The 25,375-nt window shown below is 42.0% G+C and overlaps 1 protein-coding gene across 5 annotated transcripts in view; it reads left to right on the top strand.

Moving 5' to 3' along the window:
- The window catches only part of MGAT5 (alpha-1,6-mannosylglycoprotein 6-beta-N-acetylglucosaminyltransferase), a 371,967-nt gene that overhangs the window by 200,925 nt on the left and 145,667 nt on the right, over positions 1 to 25,375 (top strand). For all 5 annotated transcript variants that reach the window (XM_068545240.1, XM_068545241.1, XM_068545239.1 and 2 more), the window contains 2 exons: positions 16,495 to 16,571; positions 17,591 to 17,680. In XM_068545240.1, the coding sequence (XP_068401341.1) occupies positions 16,495 to 16,571; positions 17,591 to 17,680 (167 nt within the window). The remainder of the gene's footprint in view (positions 1 to 16,494; positions 16,572 to 17,590; positions 17,681 to 25,375) is intronic.

Below are 25,375 nucleotides of genomic sequence, written 5' to 3'. Positions count from 1 at the left end.
CAGAAATAAGCAGTGGACCAGATTTGACCTCTAAGCTGTAGTTTGCTGTCCCCTGTTCTAGAGATTTCAATATACCTTCTTAACTTACCACAGTCTACTTAGGGGTTAACATTACAAACTTCATGTTTAATTCTGTTAATCCTGCATGTTTATCCTGTGTACTGTTGTTGTTAAATATCTTACATCTACGTATATTTTAAACCTCACTATACCCTACTATGATTTTTGCATTAGACAGTCAATTGACAAAGAAATGAAGGGAAGGAAGAAACAATAGTCTTTCGTATTTACCCACATATTAACATTTCTGATGATTTTCATTCTTTTCTGTAGTTCCAAGTTTCCATCTGATGGCATTTCCCTTTCAGTGCAATAACTACTTTTGTTTATTTCTTGCCATGCAGGTCTGCAAGTGGTGAATTTTCTCATTATTTATCTTGAAATGGCTTTTTGGGGGACGAGCATTTCTCAAGGACAAAGATACAGATATCTGATAGAGAATTCTAGGTTGACAGTAGTTTTCTTTCAGCACTTTAAAAATACTATTTCCTTGTTTTTTAGCCTCCATCCTTTTCTGATGAGAAGTCAGGTGACATTTCTATCTTTGGGCTCTCTTATATAATGTGTCTCATTTTTCTCTGGCTGCTTTCAACATTTCCTCTTCATCTTTGGCTTTTAGCATTTTGATGATGGTAAATGTAATTGTCTTTGTATTTATCTTACTTGTAATTCATTGCGATATTGGATCTGAAGTTAATGTTTTTCACCAGACTTGGAAAGTGTTCAGCCATTATTTCTTCAAGTATTTTTTCCCCATTTTTTCTCTTTTCTACCTCTAGGTATCCATTTATACAGAGTTTAGCCTACCTGAGGTTGTCCCACAGGTCACTGAGGCTCTGCTCTATTTTTCTCTCCAATCTTTATTGTCTCTGTTTTTCAGATTGAATAATTTTATTTTTTCAAGTTCATTGATCCTTTCTTTTGCCACCTTCAAACTGTCATTAATTCCATTTGTTGACTTTTCATTTTATTTCCAGAATTTCTACTTTTAAAAAAAGTGTCCATTTCTGTGTCTTCAGTCATATTTATAATAGCTACTTTAAATTCTTTGTCAATTCCAATGTTTCAGCATCTTGGAATATGTTTTCGCTGACCGCTTTTCTTGACTCTGGTCCACATTTTCCTGTTTTTCCACGTGTCTAGTAATTGTCTGTTATATATTGGGCATTATAATATGTTGTTGAGTGTATGTATTCCGTTATCATCCTCTGAAGAGTTGATTTTTTGTTCTAGCAAGCAGTTAATTTACTAACTTACCACCTTGAGCCTAAGAAGTCTTGATTTTGTGGTTTGTTGGGTGTGTCTGTTTCAGTTTTTGCCTTAGTTTTAGGAAGTCTTAAGTCCTGGTCCTGATGCAAGGCCTTTCTGTGATTTCAATGGAAAGCTTGAAATGTTGGCCAAACCCCTCTGATTGGTCAAGATTGAAACTCTCATTACCCCACAGTGAACAGCAGCTGAACCTCTGAACACCTTTAGAGCTTTCCTTGGAGTCTCCTCTACAAAGGCTTGGTTATGGAGTCATTCAAGGATTTTAAGGTAGTTTATATGCAGATTTGGGGGCTCCCCTTCTTTGGTTCCCTCTTTATGGGAGTACCCTACCTCAGTTTCTTGTCATCCTGATGGCCCAAATTTCATCCTAAGACTGTAGTCTTTTGCTTACCTTCTAGTGATCTCCCACCACCCAGAGAGTCCCCTCAAGGGCAAAGCCATTTAATGTGGGTCTTATCCATTGTAGTTTCTTTCTTTTAAAGTTCAAACTCCTTCTCGTTTTGCCCCTTTTCCTTACTCTTCATTGTCTCATAAGTATCAATATCTGTGGGAAGATTATTCCAATATAAGCTTCTCTGCCATTGCCAATATATATCAATAATTTCTCAGCTTTTCTTTATAAAGAATTCCAAGTTAAATTGATCACATAGTTCTTACACAAGTAGTGCAGTTCAGGAGTCAGCCCTGGCCAACAAACAATCTGAGTTATTTCTTATCACTGCTCTGACTTTCTCCTGCCTTTTGGTATATATGCCGGCTCTGTCTTGCTTTCAACACAATAACCACCATTTCTAGGTTGGCAAGGAGAGTGTATTTTTAATGAGGGCTCTCCCTCTCCTGGACACCATGGCTAGAGAGTGAGTGGGTGAGTGCAATTTGCCCTGGATACTGGCACAGTGGCATGGGTCTTCAGGTGAAGACCTCCAGGTGGTAATCCCACTGCCAGAGGACCAGTGCTATCGAAGAACTGACTCAAAAACCAACTTCCCATCTGAGAGCAGATTACTTCCTGAAACAGATTCCTAGGCAGTTGGAAACCTTTGTTTTTCATACTGGAAAGAACTTGTGTTCACATATTTACTAACATTTCCTATTGAATAGGTGAATAGCATTCCAGGGTAAGACATACATTTAAGTATATGCACATTACTCTCTCAACCTCACAAGCTGAGTATCATTGTCCAAATTTGCATGGTCTTAAGCAGACATGTTTCCTTTCCACAGGAAGAAGAACCTGCTAAGGGCTGAGAGAGATAAAAGGAATTAAGTTATAAGATAACCTGGTTTTTGAGAGACATCACTAGCCAAGGACATATCTAGCAGGCATAGCATGTATGCGTTACGCCAGTGGGCTTGCAGATTTCATGAAACTCTGGATAAATCAAATGGAACTAAAAATTAAGTAGCTCTCAGCCTTTCTTCAAACTTGTACCCAAGCGTTTGATGTACTTGGGGGTGTTCTCAATATTGTAGGCCTTAAGCTTCCTTTTTTGTTGTTGTGTTTTATTCTCACTCTGCTTCTTTTTGTAGTACCAAAAACTTATTATCAGGGTGTCGTCTTAATTCTAAATTAACTTACAGTTTATTTTTCCATGCTAAAAAGGGAGAAGGGAGACTAACCAAGCAACCAAAACAAAATGAAAAACTCAGTTCACATGAGTGAGTGAAAACAAAAATTCACCTCAATCTCCCACTAAAAGAATAATCAGAGTACTTCCTCAGTGCCTGTAGACGTCTTGATGTCTAATCAGAATCCCTGTCCTTCACCAACAGCGGCAAAAAAGTTTGTGACAGGTGATCAAAAAGGGGCATCGTCCTCATGCCACAATGAAGACCTAGTGCAGCCAACATTAAATAAATAGTGTATTTAAAATGTATGTATGTATGTTGTGGGGAATTCGCTGGCAGTCCAGTGATTAGGACTTGGCTTTTTCACTGCTGTGGCCCAGGTTCAGTCCCTGGTCAGGGAACTAAGATCCTAAAAGCCGAGCAGCCCAAAAAAAAAAAAAAAAAAAAAAATGCGGAGGGCATTGTATGATGGGGAGAGAAAACACCTATTTCTGGCAGTTTGTACAATCAAAATAGCCTAGGGATATAGCCAGTCTCCTACAGTTACTAACTCTGCATTGCTTGCTTTTCTTCTTCAGTTTCAACAAAGAAATACAAACAGATGTTCATAAACTGGGTATATATTTCTTTTTCTTTTAATTAATTAATTTTATTTATTTTTGGCTGCGTTAGGTCTTTTTGTTGCTGCGCGCAGGCTTTTCTCTAGTTGCAGCGAGCAAGGGCTACTCCTCGTTGCGGTGCACGGGCTTCTCATTGCGGTGGCTTCTCTTGTTGCGGAGCACGGCTCTAGGCACTCGGGCTTCAATAGTTGTGGCTCGCCGGCTTAGTTGCTCCGTGGCTTGTGGGATCTTCCCGGACCAGGGCTCGAACCCGTGTCCCCTGCATTGGAGGTGGATTCTTAACCACTGCGTCACCAGGGAAGTCCGTCTTTCTTTTTCTTAACAAAATCCAAATCCCAAGCACTTTGACAGTTTGATAAGAATAGTCAGAAATGTGTGAGCTGTGCTTAACTCAACCATGTTTTAGAAGAAAAACTGAACCATTTGTTGTTGGAAGGGAGGAGGGAGACGTGTGTGCTCCAAGTTCCAGGGGAAGTGGCTGTTACAGTATGATAGCTGCAGTAAACTGCGTGCGAAAATAGGAAAGTTATGAAGGGCCCTCCCTTGTTTATTGGGAAAGGAGAACAGGTGTGAAAATCGCTTTAGGCTCCCGACTTGAGAATATGATGTCGTTTTGCAAGTATAATCTTGAATTTTTAATGTCCGCCATCTACTTCCCAGTATATTTTCTTAAATCTAAATTGACAGCTGAGGATGCATTAAAATCTGTCCATACTATATCTTATTTGTTTTATTTGAATGTCTGTATCAATTTTTATTTACTTTTTTATTGGCGTATAGTTGATTTATAACTATATATATTCTTCTTCAGATTCTCTTCCCTTATAGGTTATTACAAAATATTGAGTAGAGTTCCCAGTGCTATACAGTAGTTCTTGTTGGTTATCTGTTTTTCATACAGTAGTGTGTATTATGTTAATCCCAAACTCCTAATCGTTCCCCCCCCCTTCCCCTTTGGTAGCCATAAGTTTGTTTTCTATGTCTGTTTTGGAAATAAGTTCTTTTGTGTCTTTCTTTCTTTCTTTTTTTTTTTTTTTTTTAGATTCTACATATAAGCGATATCATATGATATTTATCTTTCTCTGTCTGGCTTACTTCACTTAGTATGATAATCTCTAGGTTCGTCTTTGTTGCTGCAAATGGCATATATCTTATTTTTTTAAATATTAAAAACTTTTTTTCTGGAAATACGATACCATTATAACTTTTTATTTTGTTTTTGATGCATAAAACTAGCATTCTCCCAATTTAGGGACTGTTATGTCCATTTATTATAACTGGATACATAACATAATAGCCACTTGGAATGTTTTATGTCCCTTACAATGTTACTTAAAATGCTGAAGAACATTTTGTTGTAGAAGAAATGATAACAGAAATTAAGTATGAACTTATATCAATAGAATAGGAATATAGCAGTAGAATATATATATATATATCAATAGAATATATCAATAGAATATGGGAGAATATATCTCCCATACAGATGAATACATGTAGATTTATGCATGAAAAGAACTCTGATTCCCTAAATCATATTGCACACGCAGTTTTATCTTCCAACCCCAGAGCTATTACAATATACAGCAGATGCCTTTGTGCTATTCAGTTAAAAAGACTTGAACTTTTTTCCTTCCATAAATTCAAAGCATTTTAGTCACCGGCTGTATCTCACACCTTAGTCATTGGCTGTATCTCACACTCTGTCCAGTGCTGTGGCATAAAATGAATCAGAGATGGGTAACACACACACACAGATATACGGACAGTAGGACAAGTATGTTGAACAAATAGACGAATTGAGTGAATGAGAGCTAGTGTGTAATATTTCAGTGTGACATAGGCATCTCTCTTTCTTACAGCTTTATCTCCCTCAGCATTTCTTATTTGACTTTGAAGGCTGAGTGAGGGTGACATGAGGCAATAAATGAGTGCCAGGTGTGGTACCTGGCACAGAAAGGGTAATTCAGATGTTGGAAAGTTTTACTGACTCCATCTATTGCATGAAGAAACAGGCTAAGGAAGGTCCAGTAACCTGCCCACGTTGTCCCCTGGTAAGCAGCAGAGAGAGAATCCCAGTTGAGATCTCTTAGACACCCGTGCTCTTTCCAGCACATAATCTTTTTTTTTTTTTTGGGGGATGGGAAGAAGTAAAAATATATTTACTTTCAGTTTACCTGATCTTGTATATAAGAAATACACCCCCCGACACACAATTAGAACTAATAAATGAATTCAGAAACATTTCAGGAAACATGATCAATGTAAAAAATCAGTTATATTTCTGTACACTAGTAATTAACAATCCAAAAATAAATTAATAACTTACCATAACATCAAAAAGAATAAAATACTTAGCAATAAATTTAAGCAAAGAAATCCAGCGCATAACGTGTACTCACCTTTTCTCCTGTTTCCACTGCTGGCGTGGAATGTGGTCAGGAACTCAGATACCAGGGCACGGACGGCTGCTTTCTCTTGGAGCATTTTACAGTGTCAGTTCCAGGAGCAGGTTGCTTCATAATGAGCAGGCAGGTAGCATGGTGGCCGAGGAGGGAAGATGGCATTTCATGAGAGGATTCATCTACTATTTGAAGCACGGACGGTTTTCCTTTGTTTTATTGAGATAGAATCAACATACAGGGCTATGTCCGTTTAAGGTGTACAGCATAATGGCTTGACTTACATATATTGTGAAATGATTGCCACAGTAAGTTTAGTTCACATCCATCCATCATCTCAAATAGATATAAAAAAAAGGGCAGGGATGACGAAAATGGTTTTTTTCTTGTCATGAGAAGTTTTAGGATCTCCCTTAGCAACTTTGAGATAAACCATACCGCAGTGTTAACTACAGTCAGAAGACAGATTTTTATAGTTTTACAACTTTAGAGGCTTATGCCGTGCCATTTTAGAAATACATTTGAAAATTTGAAAAGCATTTACCTATTACCTGCCAAGTAGGCATCAGTGAGAGCTTAATTAAATGTAAGTGGATGAAAAAGGGCATTAGAAGCTGCTGTAAATCAAACAAGGGGTTAAACATTCATAGTTATCTTTAGAGAACCCGTGTTGGAAACATAACATGGGCTTCCTTACTGGTGAAAGACAGCTTTCTGCTCCTTGACAATTTACAACTTTAGGTATAAACTCTATTCAACTGAAAAGACTTGATGCATCAGTATCTTTGGAAGTCCACAGGGTCAAATTTTCATCCTCATAATGTAGCTGTCGCTCTCCTTTTCCTTGGATTTCACGTTTTTTGTTTTTTTTAAAAATTTTTATTTATTTATTTATTTATGGCTGTGTTGGGTCTTCGTTTCTGTGCTAGGGCTCTCTCTAGTTGTGGCAAGCGGGGGCCACTCTTCATCGCGGTGCGCGGGCCTCTCACTGTCGCGGCCTCTCTTGTCGCGGAGCACAGACTCCAGACGCGCAGGCTCAGTAATTGCGGCTCACGGGCCTAGTTGCTCCGCGGCATGTGGAATCTTCCCAGACCAGGGCTCGAACCCGTGTCCCCTGCATTGGCAGGCAGATTCTCAACCACTGCGCCACCAGGGAAGCCCGGATTTCACGTCTTTCAGCATGTTGCTTCTCTCCTCAAAGACTCTGTTTCTTCCCCAGTGCCATAGCACCCAGCTCCCCGAGTGTATGCAGTGACCTTCGTATTCCCGCAGTGGGTAATGGTGTTCTCTGCCTGGAATTTGCAGTTCTCCAGGGTGCGGTGTCAGCTAACCTTTCCAAGCTGTTTCCTCCTGCCCTGCTCTGAGTCTGCTGCTTTAGCCACACTGATCCTCTCCCCTCTCCCCTCTCCCACACCCGCTCAGACATTGATGTTTGGTTGCTCTTACCCACTGGGGGTAGATTTCCTTTCTCAGTAGGACACTCGGGGTTAAAACATAGGATAAAAGATCTGTTTTCCATCTCTGGCCTCAAAAACGATTCTGTACCTACTATTAGCAATCATTACCCCCCTGTCAACCTCCCTTTCCCCCAGCCCGAAGCAGCCACTAACCTACTTTCTGTCTCTATGGATTTGCCTGTTCTGGACATTTCATATAATATGTGGTCTTTTGTGACTGGCTCCTTTCACTTAGCTTAATTTCTTCAAGGTTTATCCATATGTTGTGGGATGAATCAGTACTTCATTCCCAGTATGGCTGAATAATACCCCATTGTGTGGATGTACCACATTTTGTCTATCCATTCATCCACTGATGAACATTTGGATTGTTTCCAGTGTTCAACTTTTGGCTTTCATGAATAATGCTGCCATGAACTTTTGTGTGGGTCTAGGTTTTCATTTGTCTTGGGTGTCTACCTAGGAGTGGGATTGCTGGGTCAAAGGGTAACTCTATGTTTAACTTGTTAAGGAACTGCTAGACTGTTTTCCAAAATAGCTGCATTATTTTCTATTCCTACCAGCAGTGCTTGAGGGTTCTGATTTCTCTACATTCTTGCCAACACTTGTTATGACCTGAATTTTTGATTATAGCCATTTCAGTGGATGAAGTGATATCTCATGGTGGTTTTGATTTGCGTTTCCCTGATTGCTAATGATGATGAACTTTTTTTTTTTTCATGTCAGTGTCAGGTGTTTAACCCCAGCTGTTTTCTGCCCACTACACATATGTGCTCCTAAGTGTGTGATGACCAACCTTTTCTGCCTGAATATTCTAAGGAATGTGACATGCTTGTATCAGTAGCAGTACCTGGGGGCCTATCAGAATGGACGGTGTGTGTGTGTGTGTGTGTGTGTGTGTGTGTGCGCGCTTCTGTATGTGTGTGTACACAACATTCTTACAGACCCTGCCCCTCCTACTGAGAATCCCTTTTAATTAATTAATTTTATTTTATTTTATTGAAGTATATGTAGTTGATTTACAATGTTGTGTTTCAGGTGTACAGCACAGTGATTCAGTTTTTGATATATGTATGTATATATATGTATATATATTCTTTTCCCTTATAGATTATTACAAAATATTGAGTATAGTTCCCTGTGCCATACAATAGTTCCTTATTGGTTATCTATTTTATGTATAGTAGTGTGTATATAGTAATCCCAATCTCCTAATTTATCCGTCCCCCGCTTTCCCCTTTGGTAACCGTAAGTTTGTTTTCTAAGTCTGTGAGTCTATTTCTGTTTTGTAAATAAATGCATTTGTATCCTTTTTTATTTAGATTCCATATATAAGCGATATCATATCAATATGATATTTATCTTGCTCTATCTGGCTTACTTCACTTAGTATGATAATTTCTAGGTCCATTCATGTTGGTGCAGATGGCATTATTTCATTCTTTTTTATGGCTGAGGAATAGTCCATGTATGTATCCACCACATCGTCTTTATTCTTTCATCTGTCGATGGACATTTAGGTTGCTTCCATGTCTTGGCTGTTGTAAATAGTGATGCAGTGAACACTGGGGTGCATGTATCTTTTTGAATTAGAGTTTTATTTGGATAAAGGCCCAGGAGTGGGATTGTAGGACCACATGGTAGCTCTATTTTTAGTTTTCTGAGGAACCTCCATACTGTTCTCCATAGTGGCTGTATCAGTTTACATTCCCACAGACAGTGTAGGAGGGTTCCTTTCTCTCCACACCCTCTCCAGAATTTATTATTTGTAGACATTTTAATGATGGCCATTCTGACTGGAGTGAGGTGATACCACATTGTACTGAGAATCTTAATCCTAGATCTTCTTTTTAGTTCTGTTTTACCAATGAAAGGTAAAACGATATTAATGTTAGCTTCAAAGCTTAATTAGGTGGAAATTCTGCAAAAATAAATAAACAAATAAACAAATGACCCAGGGTATAACAGAAGAAAGCATAAATAATCTAGGATTATTTGGCTGTTACTGTGGTTTGAAATTTTTGACATTGATTATACTTGGCAATGTGTTTTCATAGTCCTCACAACTTCCTTTTTTTTACACATTAATGCCATCCTTGAAAAGCTGTGCACGATTGAACAACTGTTCATTGAATATGATTTTCCTGTTGACTTCCATTATGCCTATAGCTCATAGGCTCATGGGCAATACTGTAGCTCCAGGTTTTTAGCAAGTCCCTGAGGCCCTTGGAGTGCTTATTCAGAGACAAGTAAAAACTGATCATTTTATTCTTCAGGGTTGACTCTTCGGATTTCTGGTGTAGAATGTGAATATGGTGATGATGGTGGTCGTGTGCCTTTTAATACCTAGAGCCAGAGTAGTGGAAATGGTCTTGACCCAGAAGACAGAAGCCTGGGTTGAACGTGCAGAATGTGTTGTGCATGAGAGGTAACTAGTGAATTTTATTAAACCACTGAATGCAGAAGGCAGTTCATCTCTCTAGGCCTTATTATGAATCAGGAAAAGTCAACAGCTTACTAATACGGCTTCAGAAGTCCTCTGCAGTTCTGAAATTCTTCGGTACAGTGATTGCATTTCCAGCTTCTTACGTTGAAAAACAAAACAAAACCAACAAAATGCAAACAACTCTTTTCAAGGTGCCCGGTGTCCATCCCTGGGAGTCTGTGTGTCATGCCCATTACCCATCATGACTCCCCAGCTCCTTCAGTGGGCGGAGAGCTTCCTGTTCCTGTGGGCCCTGGGTCTGGAATATGTGTACATGATTCAGTTGTGGAAATTAAATCACTTTTTCATAATGCAAATGTAAAGTGGCCCTAAATGAATATTTGCCAAGCTGAGAATGACTGGTGAGGTCATTTGTAATGGGAGATTGTATTTCACCATGGCTGATTTCTGGCCGATTTATTGCTGGTAACTCCTGACGCGAGGCCGGCTGATGGAGGCTCTGGCAAGAGCATGGTCTCCAGGCTGAGCACAGAGATGAAGTCAGCTCCCGGCTTGTGCAGTGCTCACGTGGGCACCCTGCAGGGGCCATCTGATAACTGGGGCCGCGTGTTCCTATCGGGTGTTCGGAGAGAAACACTACCTTGTCCTACACACAAAACAGAATTGCTGGAGACCCTTTATCTTTTGAGAGGAAATATGCTTGGGGTACCTTTGGGCCGAATCGAGCCCTCACTCATGAAGATGGTTATCTTAGCTGCTGGCAAAGGAACTGGACCAGGAGATTGAACTCGGTTTCCTAAAACTTCCGGGGGTAGACAGATGGTCACGTTTTTTGAGATACCTGAGAGATTTTTAAACTTCCTTTTTCATCTTCCGTTAAAATAGCAATGGTGAAGAAATCGGACACCCTTAACCTATCTGATGCCTGTTCAGTTCTAGATAAAAAATTAATGGCACTGTGTTTTACAAGTTCTTAAAAAGAAGTGCCATTTCAAACACGTCGTCTTTGCTATAATTAATATTCAGACACGTCGTTTTTGCTGTAATTAATATTCAGACACGTCACCTTTGCTATGATTAATATTCAGACACGTCGTCTTTGCTGTAATTAATATTCAGAAAAGTGAGCCTTGCCAAAGGAGGCTGTCTTGGGAGGGTCAACTTTCATTCTAAAATAGCTATCTTCTGTGTAGGGCTCAACAAAACACCTCTCCCCCTCTCCACCACCTCCCCCTTGGCTCCCACTACCCCCCCCCACACACACACACATCCCCTCCCCTCCCCTCCCCTCCATGTCCTCACTTTATCATCACCACCCGGGAGCATGTAGCTGAGTTTCTTACAGGTGGTGCCACCCACGAGTATTTATAGAATCGGATTAAGGGTGACACCTGGCTGCCAGCCTTGTTTGTTGTGAGCCTCTTTTTATAACCATATTTCTGGAGCTCTTTTGTTCAGCAAAGTCAGGAAAGGTTATCATTACCTTGAAATAAGTTTGTAGTAGGTGAATGTTTTATGATGCTGCATAGTTGATAGATGATGACTTTAAAAACACGACAGCATCTCCATGTATGTGTATTGAACTTGGCAGCTAAAACTAAAGGTATCCTTGTACGGTACCCAGTGGATCTTGTGTTTGATTTGTAAACGCATCAGGACAGTTAACATATGACTCATTAAGATCATATCTCACAAAACTGCAAGCCTCTCTTCTTAAATACTAATAAGGTATGAATATCAGTCATTCACATGGGGGAGAGGCCACTTCCTCCCTCCCTGCATTGGCAATGAGTCTTCTTTCACTGCTCCTCCTTCTGACATTTTTCCTTGTGTGGAACCCAGATTCCTTTGGCTTGTTTAGTGTGTGGTCCGGAACTCTTGAGTTTCTGGTTCAGAGATTCCCAGTGAGGACTGCCCACCCCCTTTCTTCCGTGGCTCTTTCTTCCTGCGCTTCTCTGGAACTGGGGCTCTTCATCCCTTTGTTACATTTGTTCATTTGTCTAAAAAAGTACAATGGAGTTGCCAGGGTGCCAGGCAGTAGGTTGGGTGCTGGGCCACAGCCCCGAGGGTGGGTGTCCCTCCTTCCAGGAGGCTATACACCCGAGGAGGGGGCTCCGCTGACATGTGCCTTGCTTTGCTGTATGTGGTCCCTCCCCCTGGCCCTGGGGAGCTCCTCCAGGGTATGGACCATGTCTTTCAAGGGTGCAGCTGTGACATCGCAGCACATGGCAAGCAGCAGGTTTTGACAGATGTTCCAAGCAGCTGTGGGCTGAGTTTGGAGGTAGACGCTGAGCATTTTGAAACGTCTCCTTTCCAAACTATAAAATGAGATAATTGTCTTCCCTGCTCAGGAGGATGTGGTGAGTATGAAATGTGGTAATGTGTGTGCCAGCACTTTAGAAAGGCTGGTACTGTATCAAGGGAGGTCATGATTGTCCACCTCTGTTTCCTCTGTCACCCTTTTCAATTCTCACAGGCCCTTTGAGACTGTCTTTACCATTTACTTCTGCCCTGTTCTCTCCCACTTTCCTTCCTTCCTTGGGCAGAGGAAACCATGAGTTAAAAACATCTTTGTGCCTGGTTCCATATCTCTTTGTCTCTGTCACTTCCAGATATGTATGTGAAATGCCGTTGTGTCTCTCTCAATCTGTGTATGCACGTTAGGACCATCGGTGAGAATGTGGCTCCCCGCTTGATGGGAACACGCTGCTCTGGGTGTGTTTATGGCATCTTTCGTCACTTCTCCTGCTGTACATGTGCTCTTCCTGAGTTGTAAGCATTTTTGATAATAAGAAAAATGTTCTCTTAGATTAAACCTAATATTTGACCTCCTACTACCCTGATAAAACAACGGAAGTTTTTGCACCTAGGGTACCCTGCCTTTTTTTTCTAATACCTGGTTGACGGTACCATAGAATCAGTTCAGAGGTGAAGTTTTCAGTGCAAGATGCTACTTGGGCTGGTGTATGAGGGTAAGAGATGAAACTGAATCCTAAACAGTAGTAAGAGCTGAACTTCTTTGCTTACATTAACATCTTTTTTTTCCTTTGCCCTTTCACCGTTAATTAAAAAAGATGACCTGTGTGAGAGGGTGGGGTGAACAGCAGGGAGAGCCTTCTAGGAATGTATCTTGGCAGAATCCTGACACCTTTTGTGCGGAGGGGCCTCATTAAGCTAAGTGTCCCCTGAAAAACAGTCACATTAACCTCTTTTGGTCTGAATTTTTGTGGTTTTTTTAACCAACCTTAGGTTGGAGGCTCTTGCAAAGGTAGAAATGTCTTCTGTGGACACAAAGGAATGAAAACATGATTCACTGAGTTTTTGTCATTGTGATGGAAACAAGACAGAGAGCTGTCCTGTGGGGTATGCTGAAACTCCTCAGGGCCTGGGAGGTAATGGAGGGTCTTGCTCAGGTTACTTACTGGGGGTTGGATTCTGTGAGCAGCTCGGCCCCGTGGCACTTCCTATGTCTCCCTTTCACAGATCCCTTCCACCCCAGAGCCTCAAGTCATCGAACTACACTTTTGGAAGACGCTGTCTATTCACACCCATCACTGTGTAACAAAATAATGAGAAAATTCCTCATAAGATCATGGAAATGCAGAGGAGCCCCTGTTGGATTAGCTGACACACTGCTGCTTGGAAGAGGAGTAAAATAAGCTGGTCTAGCAGGGGTCTCAGCTCAGTCTCATTCTCCCTGAGCCCAAGGGTCAGGCCGGGGATGGTGGGGAGGCAGGCAGAGCATGCGTATGTTTATTCAGCCCAGCAGCACTCACTGAGTGTCTGGTGATGGAGCAGAAAGACATAACCTTCCCACCTCCTAGGAGGGGAGCTGAACAAGAGAACAGGATCGCTCGCTGTGGTGGGAGTGCCAGGAGCCAGAGGGCAGCTCTCAGCCCTGACTCAGTCCTGACTCAGCATGGGGATGGAGAAGGGTCAGGGCTGTCTTCAGGTGGGGATGCTCGAGCTAGGTCTTAAAGGAGGAGGGGCTTTAAATGGGTGGAGGGAACCAGGATGGGTGACAGCAGGAAGGGCACTCCGGACAGGGGAGTGCCTGCAGATGTCCTTTAAAAAGTCAGTTCAGCAGGTCTTTGCAGAAGCGAGGATCCTCATTTGGGGAGTCTCTTAGCATGGCCCACACCGGGGTCTGTGCCTGTTTTTGTAAATAAAGTTTTATTGGAACACAGCCACACCCATCCTCCCCCTGTTTTCTGTGGCTGCTTTCCTGCTACATCCCAGACAGAGACCATGTGGCCTGCCCAGCCTAAAATATTTATTGTCCAGCCCTTTACGGAAAAAAGTTTGCTGACTCTTAGCATAACATTTTTTTTATTTCTTGAAACTCTTAAATGAAGAGGACACACACTGCCAGCCACTAGGCTTTGCCTGCAGCCTTCACGGACCTGCTGGTTTATTTTAACACTCGGCGATTTCTCTTTGTCCCGCACTGCCATGCCTCCAGCTCACCTTATTTCAATAACTTCTGGCTCTGAACATCTGAAACTAGAATAATACCTCATGTGTGTAAAGAAAGGGGGGTAATTTACCCCTGAGTATCTCAGATGTCTGATTATCCCAACCCTCGGCTGTTTTCGACTCTGCTTAATTTCTCGGAACCTCTGCTGCATCTTACTTGCTTAAGTAGTAAACAAAATTGGAATTTAAAATAGTGATAGGAGCAGTAGTCAGTGGAAAGTACTTCTCTTCTTTGGTGAGGGAGCCCGTCTGTCAGTGGATTCTGGAGCTGGCTGTCCCCGTACACATGAGAGAGAAGGGGAGCTTTAGGGAGAGCCACCATTCAAGCCTGCATTTATTTTAAAAACAAGGAGAATGCATTTCCAGAAGCACATGCATTTGAAATATTGCTTTCCTGGGTATAGTGAGTGAAAGCTGTGTGGAATTATACAGCAAATGCCAACTTTTAAGCACCCGCCATGGTCTGTGGTATCATGTGATGGGAGTGCCAGACCAGGCTTTTTACAAACGTTAACTTATTTAATAAGACCTGGATGAAATAGAGGTGCAGTTATTCCGATTTTACAGATGGGGAAACAAAGCCTCCAACAAACTAAGTGTCTTCCACGTTAATAACTAACTGACACTGCCTCCGACCTATGATAAGGAGGATATTGATTTTACACTCTAGTTCTCCTTAGGTTGGTATTGTAGTTTGGGATCTAATTTCCGATTAGTACTTGGTATAGGAAACTGTCAGCAGTGAGTAATTGGGACATTTTCCAAGCATGTCCAGAAAATATAGTTGGTCCAAAAACAGAAGCATGTAGGTTTAGGGTTGTCCGCCTTTCCAGCTGAAATGATCGTTCCTAAACAAAAAGCTGATCGTAACTATCTTCTCCTTAAAAGTTTTCGGTGCTCCGCCACCCAGGCCCTTAGTACAAAGACCAGAGTCTTTATTTTGGTGCTTGAGGCCCTTCTGGTTGGGCCCTGCCTCTCAGTACCTCATACTAATTCACTCCAGTCAGACCAGGTCCTGCATTTGGATGTTTCCCTGAACACCATCTCTACCTTGTCCGTCTACCTGGCTCACTCCTTCATCTTCACAGCTCAGCTGAGATGTCACTGGATCCAGGCAAGCCGGGTGTCCTTCCCTTGCCCCGCCCTAACATAAGGCCTTTTACACTGCTGTTCAGTTGTTAACTGGTTTGTCTGTTGTCCATCACTAAAGCTTCTGGGAGGTATTCTTTTTAGACTCTGTAGTTACAAGGAATAGGAATCTACTCAAGCTTGCTAATACAAAGGGAGTTTGTTGGGAGGAAATTTTGGAAGAATAAGGAGATCTTGGTGGAAATTTAAGAACCAGGTCTGTAAGAAGCTGCACCTTGCAGATGCATCTTGTGGCTTTCTGCTCCTCTGTACATGGTTCTCTTCGCCTTTCTCTCTCCTGTGGGCTGCCTCAGCTCAAGCGCATGTCTGTTTTGTTTTATTGAAGTATAGTTGATTTACAGTGTTGTGTTAGTTTCAGGTGTACAGCAAAGTAGTTTCGGTTATTTATACACACACACACACACACACACATATCTATTTTCTTCAGATTCTTTTCCCTTATAGGTTATTACAAAATATTGAGTATAGTTCCCAGTGCTATGTAGCAGGTCCTTATCGTTTATCTCTTTTATATATAGTAGTGTGTATCTGTTAATCCCAGACTCCTAATTGATCCCCCCCCTTCCCCCTTTGGTAGCCATAGGTTTGTTTTCTATGTCTGTGAGTCTGTTTCTGTTTTGGAAATAAGTTCATTTGTACCACTTTTTTAGATTCCGTAAGTGATAAGCACACGTGTTCATGAAGCTGCTCATGGCCTCAGTGTGTCCTCATGGCCTAGCCTGGCCTCGCCGGCCCGGTGACCCTCCTAATCTCATGGCTTCATTTCCTGCCCCCCACTCGTATGGTTTCTCAGTTTCCCAGTTGCAGATTTTCAGGCAAGCACTCTGGTTGGCCCGGCTCACCCTTTGCGGCTGGGCCGTGCATGTCACAGGTCTCTGGCCGTCCTGGAGGTGGGCTGTGGTTGGGTCAGGTCCTCCCTGCAGAGCAGTCAGAACTGTCGTCCGCTGGAGGGGCTCCCAGGATGGACTTCTCTTTTCCTTTTCTCTCTCTGACCCTCCCTTGCCATAAACTTGATAGTATCCTTTGTTCTTTTTCCTCCTTTTCAGATATCATTAATGGAGCTCAAGAAAAATGCGTATTGCCTCCTATGGATGGCTACCCCCACTGCGAGGGGAAAATCAAGGTAAGGCGGAAGGGATGTCCGTTCTTCCCCATCCTCCTCAATCTGCACCAACAGCCCCTTGCTTCCCCTCCCCTCCCTTCTTCTCCCCAGCGATACAGATGGGCAAGCGAGCCCTTTAAGGGAGTCGTTTAAGGGGCGCCTCAGTCCTGCCAGTTAGGGGCTGTGGCCATGACAACCTTTCCCTGCTTATGCCAGCTCTGTGGGGTTAGTCAACAGCGACTAAGTGGTCACACTGAAAGGGCTGGGCCATTGCAGGCACCTGCGGTGGCTTTGAAGCTGCCACTACTGCCCCCTTCCCATCCTCCGGCAGGTGATCCTTCAAGGGCCCAAGACAAGGGGCTGCCATTATTGAGTACCCACCTTCCCTCTCCCCCAGGCCTCTGCTGTGAGGTCTCCAGACTGAGATTCAAATGTCACATTTGCATGTGCAGTCCAGTACCCAGACACTCTTGGCCACTCTTTGTCTCTTAACATTTTTTTTTTCATCCCATTTATACGGCCAGCCCTTGGGGAGACCACTCCCCTTCTCAGTAGTTTGCAGAGGAAAGTTACTGTTCAAGTGTCACGCAGGATGGTGAGACCAAACCACAGAGCACTTACCTGGCCTCCATTTGGAACCCACCACGCGCCGAGCTCCTGCCCCCGTCCGTGCGCTCCCTTCCAGGCACCGAGCTGAGGCTTGTGAAACTGTGGTTCTCCGGGCAGGGGACCCTGATGCCGGGGTTCATTAGGCACTTGCTCTTGATAAAACGCCCCTTTTGCCGTTGCTTCTCCCGGGCTGCACTGCAGGGTGTGTCTCGTGGCCTCTGTCCCCTCCAAAGGCCTCTGCTAAGGCCCAGCTCGAGCCACGATCGTCCAAGAGCTGAGCGTCTGTCTCCTGACCTCAGCTCAGGGACCCTGAGCTTCAGGCTTGAGCCACCCCCCTCCCCCTCGGTGCCCTCGGCTTCTCTGTGGGCAGGTGTGCCCGGCCGCAGAGATCAGGTGTTCATCAGTGCTCTCCCCTTCTCTGGTTGTTGCAGTGGATGAGAGATATGTGGCGCTCGGATCCCTGCTACGCAGAATACGGAGTGGATGGGTCCGCCTGCTCTTTTTTTATTTACCTCAGTGAGGTGAGGAGCTTCTCATGGCTTTGCGGGGTGGGGGTGGGTGGTCTGGTCTGTAGCTGAGCCTGGAATTTGAAAGGCTGAAAAACGTGTATCGTTTTCACGCGAAGGGCCTATGATTTCCTTCTGCATTACTCTCCTCTGTCCCCAAGTAGCGAGACTTTTTTTTTTTTTTTTTCCCTTGAGGGAAAAATAGTCTGAGTTCACTATTTAATTTTTTTCCCAATTAAAAAAAAGAGGTAGTAAAATACACCTAACAAAAAAACGTAGTAAAACTTCTTGACCATAAAGTGTAAAGTTCAGTGGCATTAAGTCCATTCACACTGCGACCATCACCACCATCCATCCATCTCCAGAATGCTTCATCTTGCCAACCTGAGACTCTGTTCCCGTTAAACAGTAACTCCACGTTCCCTCCCTTCTCCCAGCCCCGGCAAGCACCCTTCTGCTTTCTGCCTCTGCCTCTGACTACTCCAAGCACTCCTTTAAGTGAAATGTACAGTATTTGTCTTTTTGTGATGGACTGATTTCACCTCTCATAGTGTACTCAAGGTTCATCCATGTTGTACATGTGTCAGTAGGTCCTTCCTTTGTAAGGCTTAATAATACGTTCCGTTGTGTGTATAGACCACATTTTGTTACCCATTCATCTGTCAAATGGACCCTTGGATTGCTTCCACCTTTCAGCTATTGTGAATAATGCTGTTATGAACGTAGGTGTACACATAACTCTTTGAGACTCTGCTTTCAATTCTTTTGGGTATAGATCCAGAAGCAGAGTTGCTGGATTATATGGTAATTATATTTTTAATTTTTTGAGGAACCACCAAACTGTTTTCCACAGCGGCTGCACCATTTTACATTCCCACCAACAGTGCACAAGCGTTCTAACCTCTCCACATCCTCGCCAGCACTTGTTATTTTCTGGGGTTTAAAAATTTTTTTTTTTAGTGGCCATCTGAATGGGTTTGAGGGGGTATCTCACTCCAGTTGTGGTTTGCATTTCCTTAATGATTAGTGATGTTGAGCATATTTTCATATGCTTATTGGCTGAGTTAGCTATTTACTTACAGGCTGAATTATTTACTTTTACCTTTTTTTCCCTTTTTATCTGAACTTCATTTTCATTTGTACCCTTGAATTTAAATAGCAGCTTTTTCTTTTTTTTTTTAAGGGCTACAGGGCATTTTACAGACCACATGGAATTTATTACGTGCTTTAGCGATCTCCATTTCACCTTTAGAAAGGTTGTGGGGATAGGGTGGGATTAAGACTTTATCCAGCGCCAATTACTGGGAGAGAACTGAGTAGGGAAATGAAAACTCACTGGCTCCTCAGCCCCAGCCCCCTTATGGGCAGGGGCAGCAGCCCTAGGGGCTTGTGAAATGGACGCTGGCTAATTTCTGAGAATGTGCACTTGGCAGGCTCTTGACTGCCTTTTTTTTTTTTTTTTTAAATTCGCGCCCCCTGGTTTGGGTACTCTTGCTGTTTAACCAGTAGTTGAATAACAGCTCCCTGGTGATGCCATGCAGAAAGGAGAATTCCTCCATTTTGAAGCTAAATGAAATGTTTTTGCCATAGTTTCCCTTGTGGGATTCAGGTACCTCTTCTCTCTGGTATAAGGTGACAGGGACAGTTTTGGGGATGGAGGCCAAGCCAGTATTGCTGTAGGGCATGTGGCCCTGGAATCTGCGGGGTTTGTCCCTCTTCTGCACCCTTACTTCTCTTTCTTCTGTAAGATCCAGTCAGACTTTTTTTTGCCAAGGTTGCTCCATGGCCACCCCTGGGCCATCATGGGAACCGTCAGAGTTAATGACAGTTAAAATGCCTCTTGGAAATGAAAAGCACTGAGAGTTGGGTGTGTGGTGTTCCTCATTAGGAGGCTGCTGGCAAATTGACTTTGTAGCATGTATTTGAGTGTGTTTGGAGCTTGGGTGGCCTGGGGCCGGCCTCCTCATTTTCTTCTCCAGAGGAGTAGGGCCTGGGGCTAGGGGTGAACCTTCACTCCAGTGAGAAGTCAATTAGAGGCACCTTTCCTGCCCTGAGGAAAAAGTTCCTCATTTAGTTCAATTTTCAAAAGTTTTCTTCCCATTTCCATTCGATAGAATTTAGCCAGAGTCTAACCGGGCTCCCTGATTGACAAGCTGAGCTAATTTCACGCCTTCCAGCATCTCGGGGAGGACTGCCGAGGTGAAGGGAGAGGAAGAGGATTTGATGTGCTCACTCCAGCCTGGGTCTTCATCTCCCAAGCCAGAGCTGGGGAGGTGTGGGAGAATGGTCCAGGTGGAGAGGGGCTGTAATTATATATGACCTGGTTCACTTCCTTTGCAACTGCCGCCCTACCCCTACCGACAGGGAAGGAAGGACCTAGTTAAGATGAGAGGAAAGGGAGATTCTGGTGGAGGTAAACTGAGAGGAGTGTGGGATAGATGGGGCTGCATGAAGATGTGATGGATCATGTAGACTTAATATTGGAGCCTGGGTGTTTCATTGCAGAACCTTTAACTATTTTTTCTCCTTTCGGGATGTGGAAGGGTGCTTCATTTGCCTGTTCTACTCTCTTCTTATGCAAATGATCAGACTTTTCTTTTTGCTCCACTGAACTCAGTTCAGTGAGCACTTACTGAACATCTATTGTATTTATTGATTGTCAACAATTACTGAGGACTCATTTGCTTGGCACCATGCTATGCATTCATTATCTTTCAAGTCTAATGGAAGAGGAAGCATGGATACAGGTAATTAAGCCAGGAAGGGGTCCTGGGAAAGAACTAGGAACTTCTTTTTCAAAGTTTTAATCTGAAAACTACCTTGAAACTCTGGCCTTTTAAAAAATTTTTCCATTTTATCAAAGCATCTTAATAGGGACCCTGTAATAGAGGAAAATTTAACCAACATGGCCACTTCAATAGGCAGTACTGCCTTAGAGCCTCATAGCTGACTTCAGCTTCTGTTTCTAATGCTTTCTAAACGCTGTGCTCTTGGAAAAGTTGCCCTCTTTGTGCCTCAGGTTCTTCCTTTATCATGTTTTAATTTTGTTTTTAAAGGATCCGACCATGAGAATTCCTGAGCCTATATGGGAGCATGCTTAGAGTAGAACCTGGCAAATAAATGATACTCAATTTGTAGAACTGACACTTTTATGATAGGTTTGTGGGGGTTTTTTTGTTTTTGTTTTTGTTTTTTTACCTCTTTGGGGGGAATGGTTATTGATTTATTTATTTTTATTGAAGTAAAGTTGATTTACAATGTTGTGTTAGTTTCAGGTGTACAGCGAAATGATTCAATTGTATATAGTTATATATTCTTTTCCAGATTTCTTTTCCCATGTAGGTTATTACAAAATATTAAGTATAGTTCCCTGTGCTATACAGTAGGTCCTTGTTGATTATCTATTTTATACATAGTAGTATGAATATGTTAATCCCAAATTCCTTATTTATTCCTCCCCCTCAGCTTTCCCCTTTGGTAACCATAAGTTTGTTTTCTGTGTCTATTCATGATAGGTTTTTGATATTGCCATTATTTGAGTACAGTTGTGGGGTGTCACTTAGCCTGTGACATTTTATGTGGGACCTTGATTCTGTCTTAGAATGGGAATCAATTTCTGGTTCTCATTCACCAGTCTCATTTAATTTTAGATCCCTAGGCCTCTGGTAACATAGAAATTCAGCTGTTCCCCTTGACTTCCTTTCTCAGGATGTGCAACTTGTTCACAGTTAAATTGTGAACCGGATGCATGGAACAGCAGTGCCCCTCTGCCGTTGGTAACGTGAAATTATTAGAGATGTTTCCTAAAGCCAGTTAATTGTGTTCTAGTATTCTCTAAATCCTGGACAACATCTGTGGCTTTGTGGTGATGTATTTTGTCTAGTTTTTTTTTTCGTCCTGCTTTCTTGAAACTTTCCGTCTTGTTACTTCATTTAACCTGTATCATATGCCAGGTTACTCTTGCAATTGGTAAAATGATTGAGAGAGACATCTTCATTTGATTTGTTTACTTGACCAGTGGATGTACTGGTGACTTTCTTTTCTTAATCCTGACTGAAGAGCCAATTCTTGTTTCCATCTATGTTTAAGTGCAGAGCTTTGACAGATATAAAAGAGGACATGAAGTAAGATGTCTCCTGTATAGTCAGTCACCTGTTGAACTGAGGCATTTAGATTCGGACCTATCTTAGGAGATAGCGCTCTTCCTGCATTTTTCTTTCCCCCAGTTGTCTCAGTGTGCCAACTCTGCTGAATTATGGGAGTATAAACTTCTGCTTTTACCTTCACCAACTTGTAGTCTACCAGCCTTTTATGGGAAATCCCAGGAGGTAAAGCCATCAGTGTTTCCCCTTCCATTATCCCCACGGATGTTTGTCATATGTCTGATGCTGTATTAGGGGCTGGGTGTGATGCTAAAAGTCTCGTCATTGCCCTTGTTGAGTGGCAGACAATAAGAATGAAACATGGCTGAGCTGCACTGTGTGCCTGACACCTCAAATACACGGCGTCATTTCAACCTCTCCCCAGCTCTGAGTAATAGAGAGCCGCATCCTAGAGGCTCCGAGAGGTTAAGTTGCTTAGTGCTTCTGCATCGACCATTCCTGTTGCCCTTTCACATCAAACAAAAGCTGAACTCAAGTGAAGTCGTTTGTCGCCATTGCCTTTGCATTCAGTTCTATGCTCAAATCCACCTGTGTTTGAAATATGGCTCTAAGTTAGCTGGTTTCCATTAATCAGTCTTCATTGCTAGTTTTGAATACTCATAATTTTGATCCTCTATCCCCCCGCCCCCAAAAAAAGATACAGCGCCAATCCTCCTGAACATATAACTCATGGAGACCAGGTACTTAGCCATTGCAAGTGGTGAGGGTTGAAAGAATGATGCGTTAAGCAGCCTTGCATTTCCAGATCATCGAGCAGTTCATTTTCTGTGTCTGTTTTTGTGAGCCATGTAACTAACTACTCCCGTTATAGACACAAGACCCTATAAAGTAATTACTCTAAATGTCATTATTTCAGGTATTATTAACTTAGCCCTCTGCAGAGCCTTTTACTGCTCTCAGCTTTTACAAAATTGAGAATAAATTTCTTTACCCCTATTGATATTACGTTGATAGATGGTGCTGATATATTTGACTCCCACACATTTTTGCTATTTACACAATTATTCTAGCAACTAGCAACCATCATACCCTGCCAGACTTCTTAATTTGTTTGTACTGTTTTTTTTAAGCACTTGTGTTGCCATTGGAAGTATAGTTGCTGTGAAATAATCCAATTGCTCAGTGATTGATTGCTAGATCTTAGGATGTGTACAAGCTGTTGCTTCTAATGCCAATTTGGACTGGTTGAGTGAGTGTGTATGTGTGTGTGTGGGTGCGCCTGCCTGTGTGTGTGACTCCCTCATAAAGGAACAAAAGAAGCAATTTCATGCCTTACTCATGAATCTGTTTCTTATATTTCAGAAACAACAGGCATAAAGGTCTCTTCCTCTTTCTGTTCGCCCTTGGCAATATGTAAAACTAATATTGGCTGAGCGTGCTATTAACCTTGAGTTTAAATTCAGCGTACTTAATCCCTTGATTAATGCCAAGATTAATGTCCAGCAGCAAAGGTTGAAAGCTTAAATGTTTGTGAATGTGAGCATGAAATGAAATCCTAATAACCAGTACAATGATTTGGATTTATGGGCTGTGTTGGCTGCTAAAGATATCTTGGAAATGGTGTTGCACAAACTAATTTGTCAAAGTGGCAGCAGTAAAGAATTGACTGTTTAGGTTGCATGAAGAAATCCGAATGAGAAAATATAACTAACATTTGGGACAAGTCAGGGAGTACTTTAAAAATGCCACTAGACTGTTGCCTGAGAATACCCACACACACCTTTCAAATGTCTAGCCCTTGACGTAGGAAATTCTCTTTCTGTGAGATAATATTTTTTTGGCGGTACAGGAGGTGACAGATTTATGATCGTGTTCTTTGCACTTCTTGAATTCAGCCTTTACTTTTATCTTTTTCATCTATGTGTTTTCGTGGCTCTTATTACCTGAATTCTAAGACATATTTAGAAAAAGGATTTTTTTTTAAACAATCCCAAGTTTACAGAACAGCATTTGTCATCAGCCTGATTGATCTCTCAATTTCCCCCAACCTCTTCCTTCTCCCAAGTTCATCCTCTTAGTGACACCCTCTTGGTCCGTAGTTTCATATACTACAACATTTAGTTTTATATCTTTTTATTTCTTTTTTTTTTTTTCACATACTACAACATTTAAATTGAGATTTCTTACTCTGACCTCTACCTTAAACAAAAATTTAAGGGTAAATGGCAGGATTTGCCAAACCCCAAACCAACACCTCTTTGCTGCTTGGAATACATGTGGCAGACTGGGGCTTTGATTCAGTCATCTCCAATTTGTTTTTTACAGACTTTTACATATTGTCTCTGATCATTTATTTCTTTTATATACCAATAAAATATTTGTAAATTTTTATGTTTTAAACTGTTTTTAATATGGAAAATTTCAAGCATATGTAAAAGAGATGGGTGTAAGGGACCCCCATGTGCCCATGACTCACATTCAATAATTGTCAATTCGTGGCCAATCTCATTCATTGACACCTCTCCCAGTTCACTATTTTGAAGCAAATCCCAAAGATCTCATCATCTGTGAATGTTTCACTATGTACCTTTAAAAGAGGCTCTTTTAAAACATATAACTCCTAATACCATTCCATATCTAAAAAATTACAGAATTCCTTAATATCATCAAATAGGTTAGTATTCACATTTCTTGTAAATTAAAGTTTATTTATTTGAACAGAGTTTCAAGCAAGGACCATAAATTACCATTGTTGATGTCTCTTAAGTCCCTTTAATTTAGGTTTCCTTTCATCTCTTATTTTTTTCCTCTTGTGATTTTTCGCTGAAGAAACTTTATTTGCCTTAGAAGAGTTTGTTGTCCTCTGAATTTTGACGATTATATCCCCGTGTTGTTGTATAACCTGGTCCCCTGCCCCTTGTACTTCCTGTAAATTGATAGTAGAGCTGAGGTTTGATCAGAGTCAGGCTTAATATTTTTTTCAAAACTGTTTCATAGGTGGTATTAAATATGTCTATTAAGAGGCACATAAATGCCTGGTTCTCTCTCTTTTGGGGATGTTAGCAGCCATTGATAATCACTGCCTGGGTTCATCAGGGATTCCTTTTTAATATATCAGGAATACCCTGTGTAGAGAAATGAGTCCTCATCTGATATTTGGTTTCCCTGCGGAACAGTTCATAAGAGAAGTCTTGAGTTCTCTGTTGATTTCCTAGCATCTTCCAATGGTGACTAGTAGTTTGTTTGCTTGCTTGTTTGTATGCTTGTTAGTTTTTACCATCATTATGAACTCATTGATTGAAACATATTTGTTATGTTTGATCCATTCCAATTATTTTCTTACTAGTTCTCATATTATACCTTCTTTGACCAGTGGGGGCCAATTCACATTGTCTTCTGAGTCCTTTTGACAAAACCTAGGAGTTGTTTTTTTTTTTTTTTTAATTAATTAGTTTTATTTATTTATGGCTGTGTTGGGTCTTCATCTCTGTGCGAGGGCTTTCTCTAGTTGTGGCAAGCGGGGGCCACTCTTCATCGCGGTGCGCGGGCCTCTCACTATCGCGGCCTCTCCTGTTGCGGAGCACAGGCTCCAGACGCGCAGGCTCAG

The sequence above is a fragment of the Eschrichtius robustus genome, chromosome 5, assembly GCF_028021215.1.
Source record: "Eschrichtius robustus isolate mEscRob2 chromosome 5, mEscRob2.pri, whole genome shotgun sequence".
Lineage (NCBI taxonomy): Eukaryota > Metazoa > Chordata > Mammalia > Artiodactyla > Eschrichtiidae > Eschrichtius > Eschrichtius robustus.
Note: the sequence above shows the minus strand (reverse complement) of the source record. Positions and strands in the feature narration are given on the sequence as shown.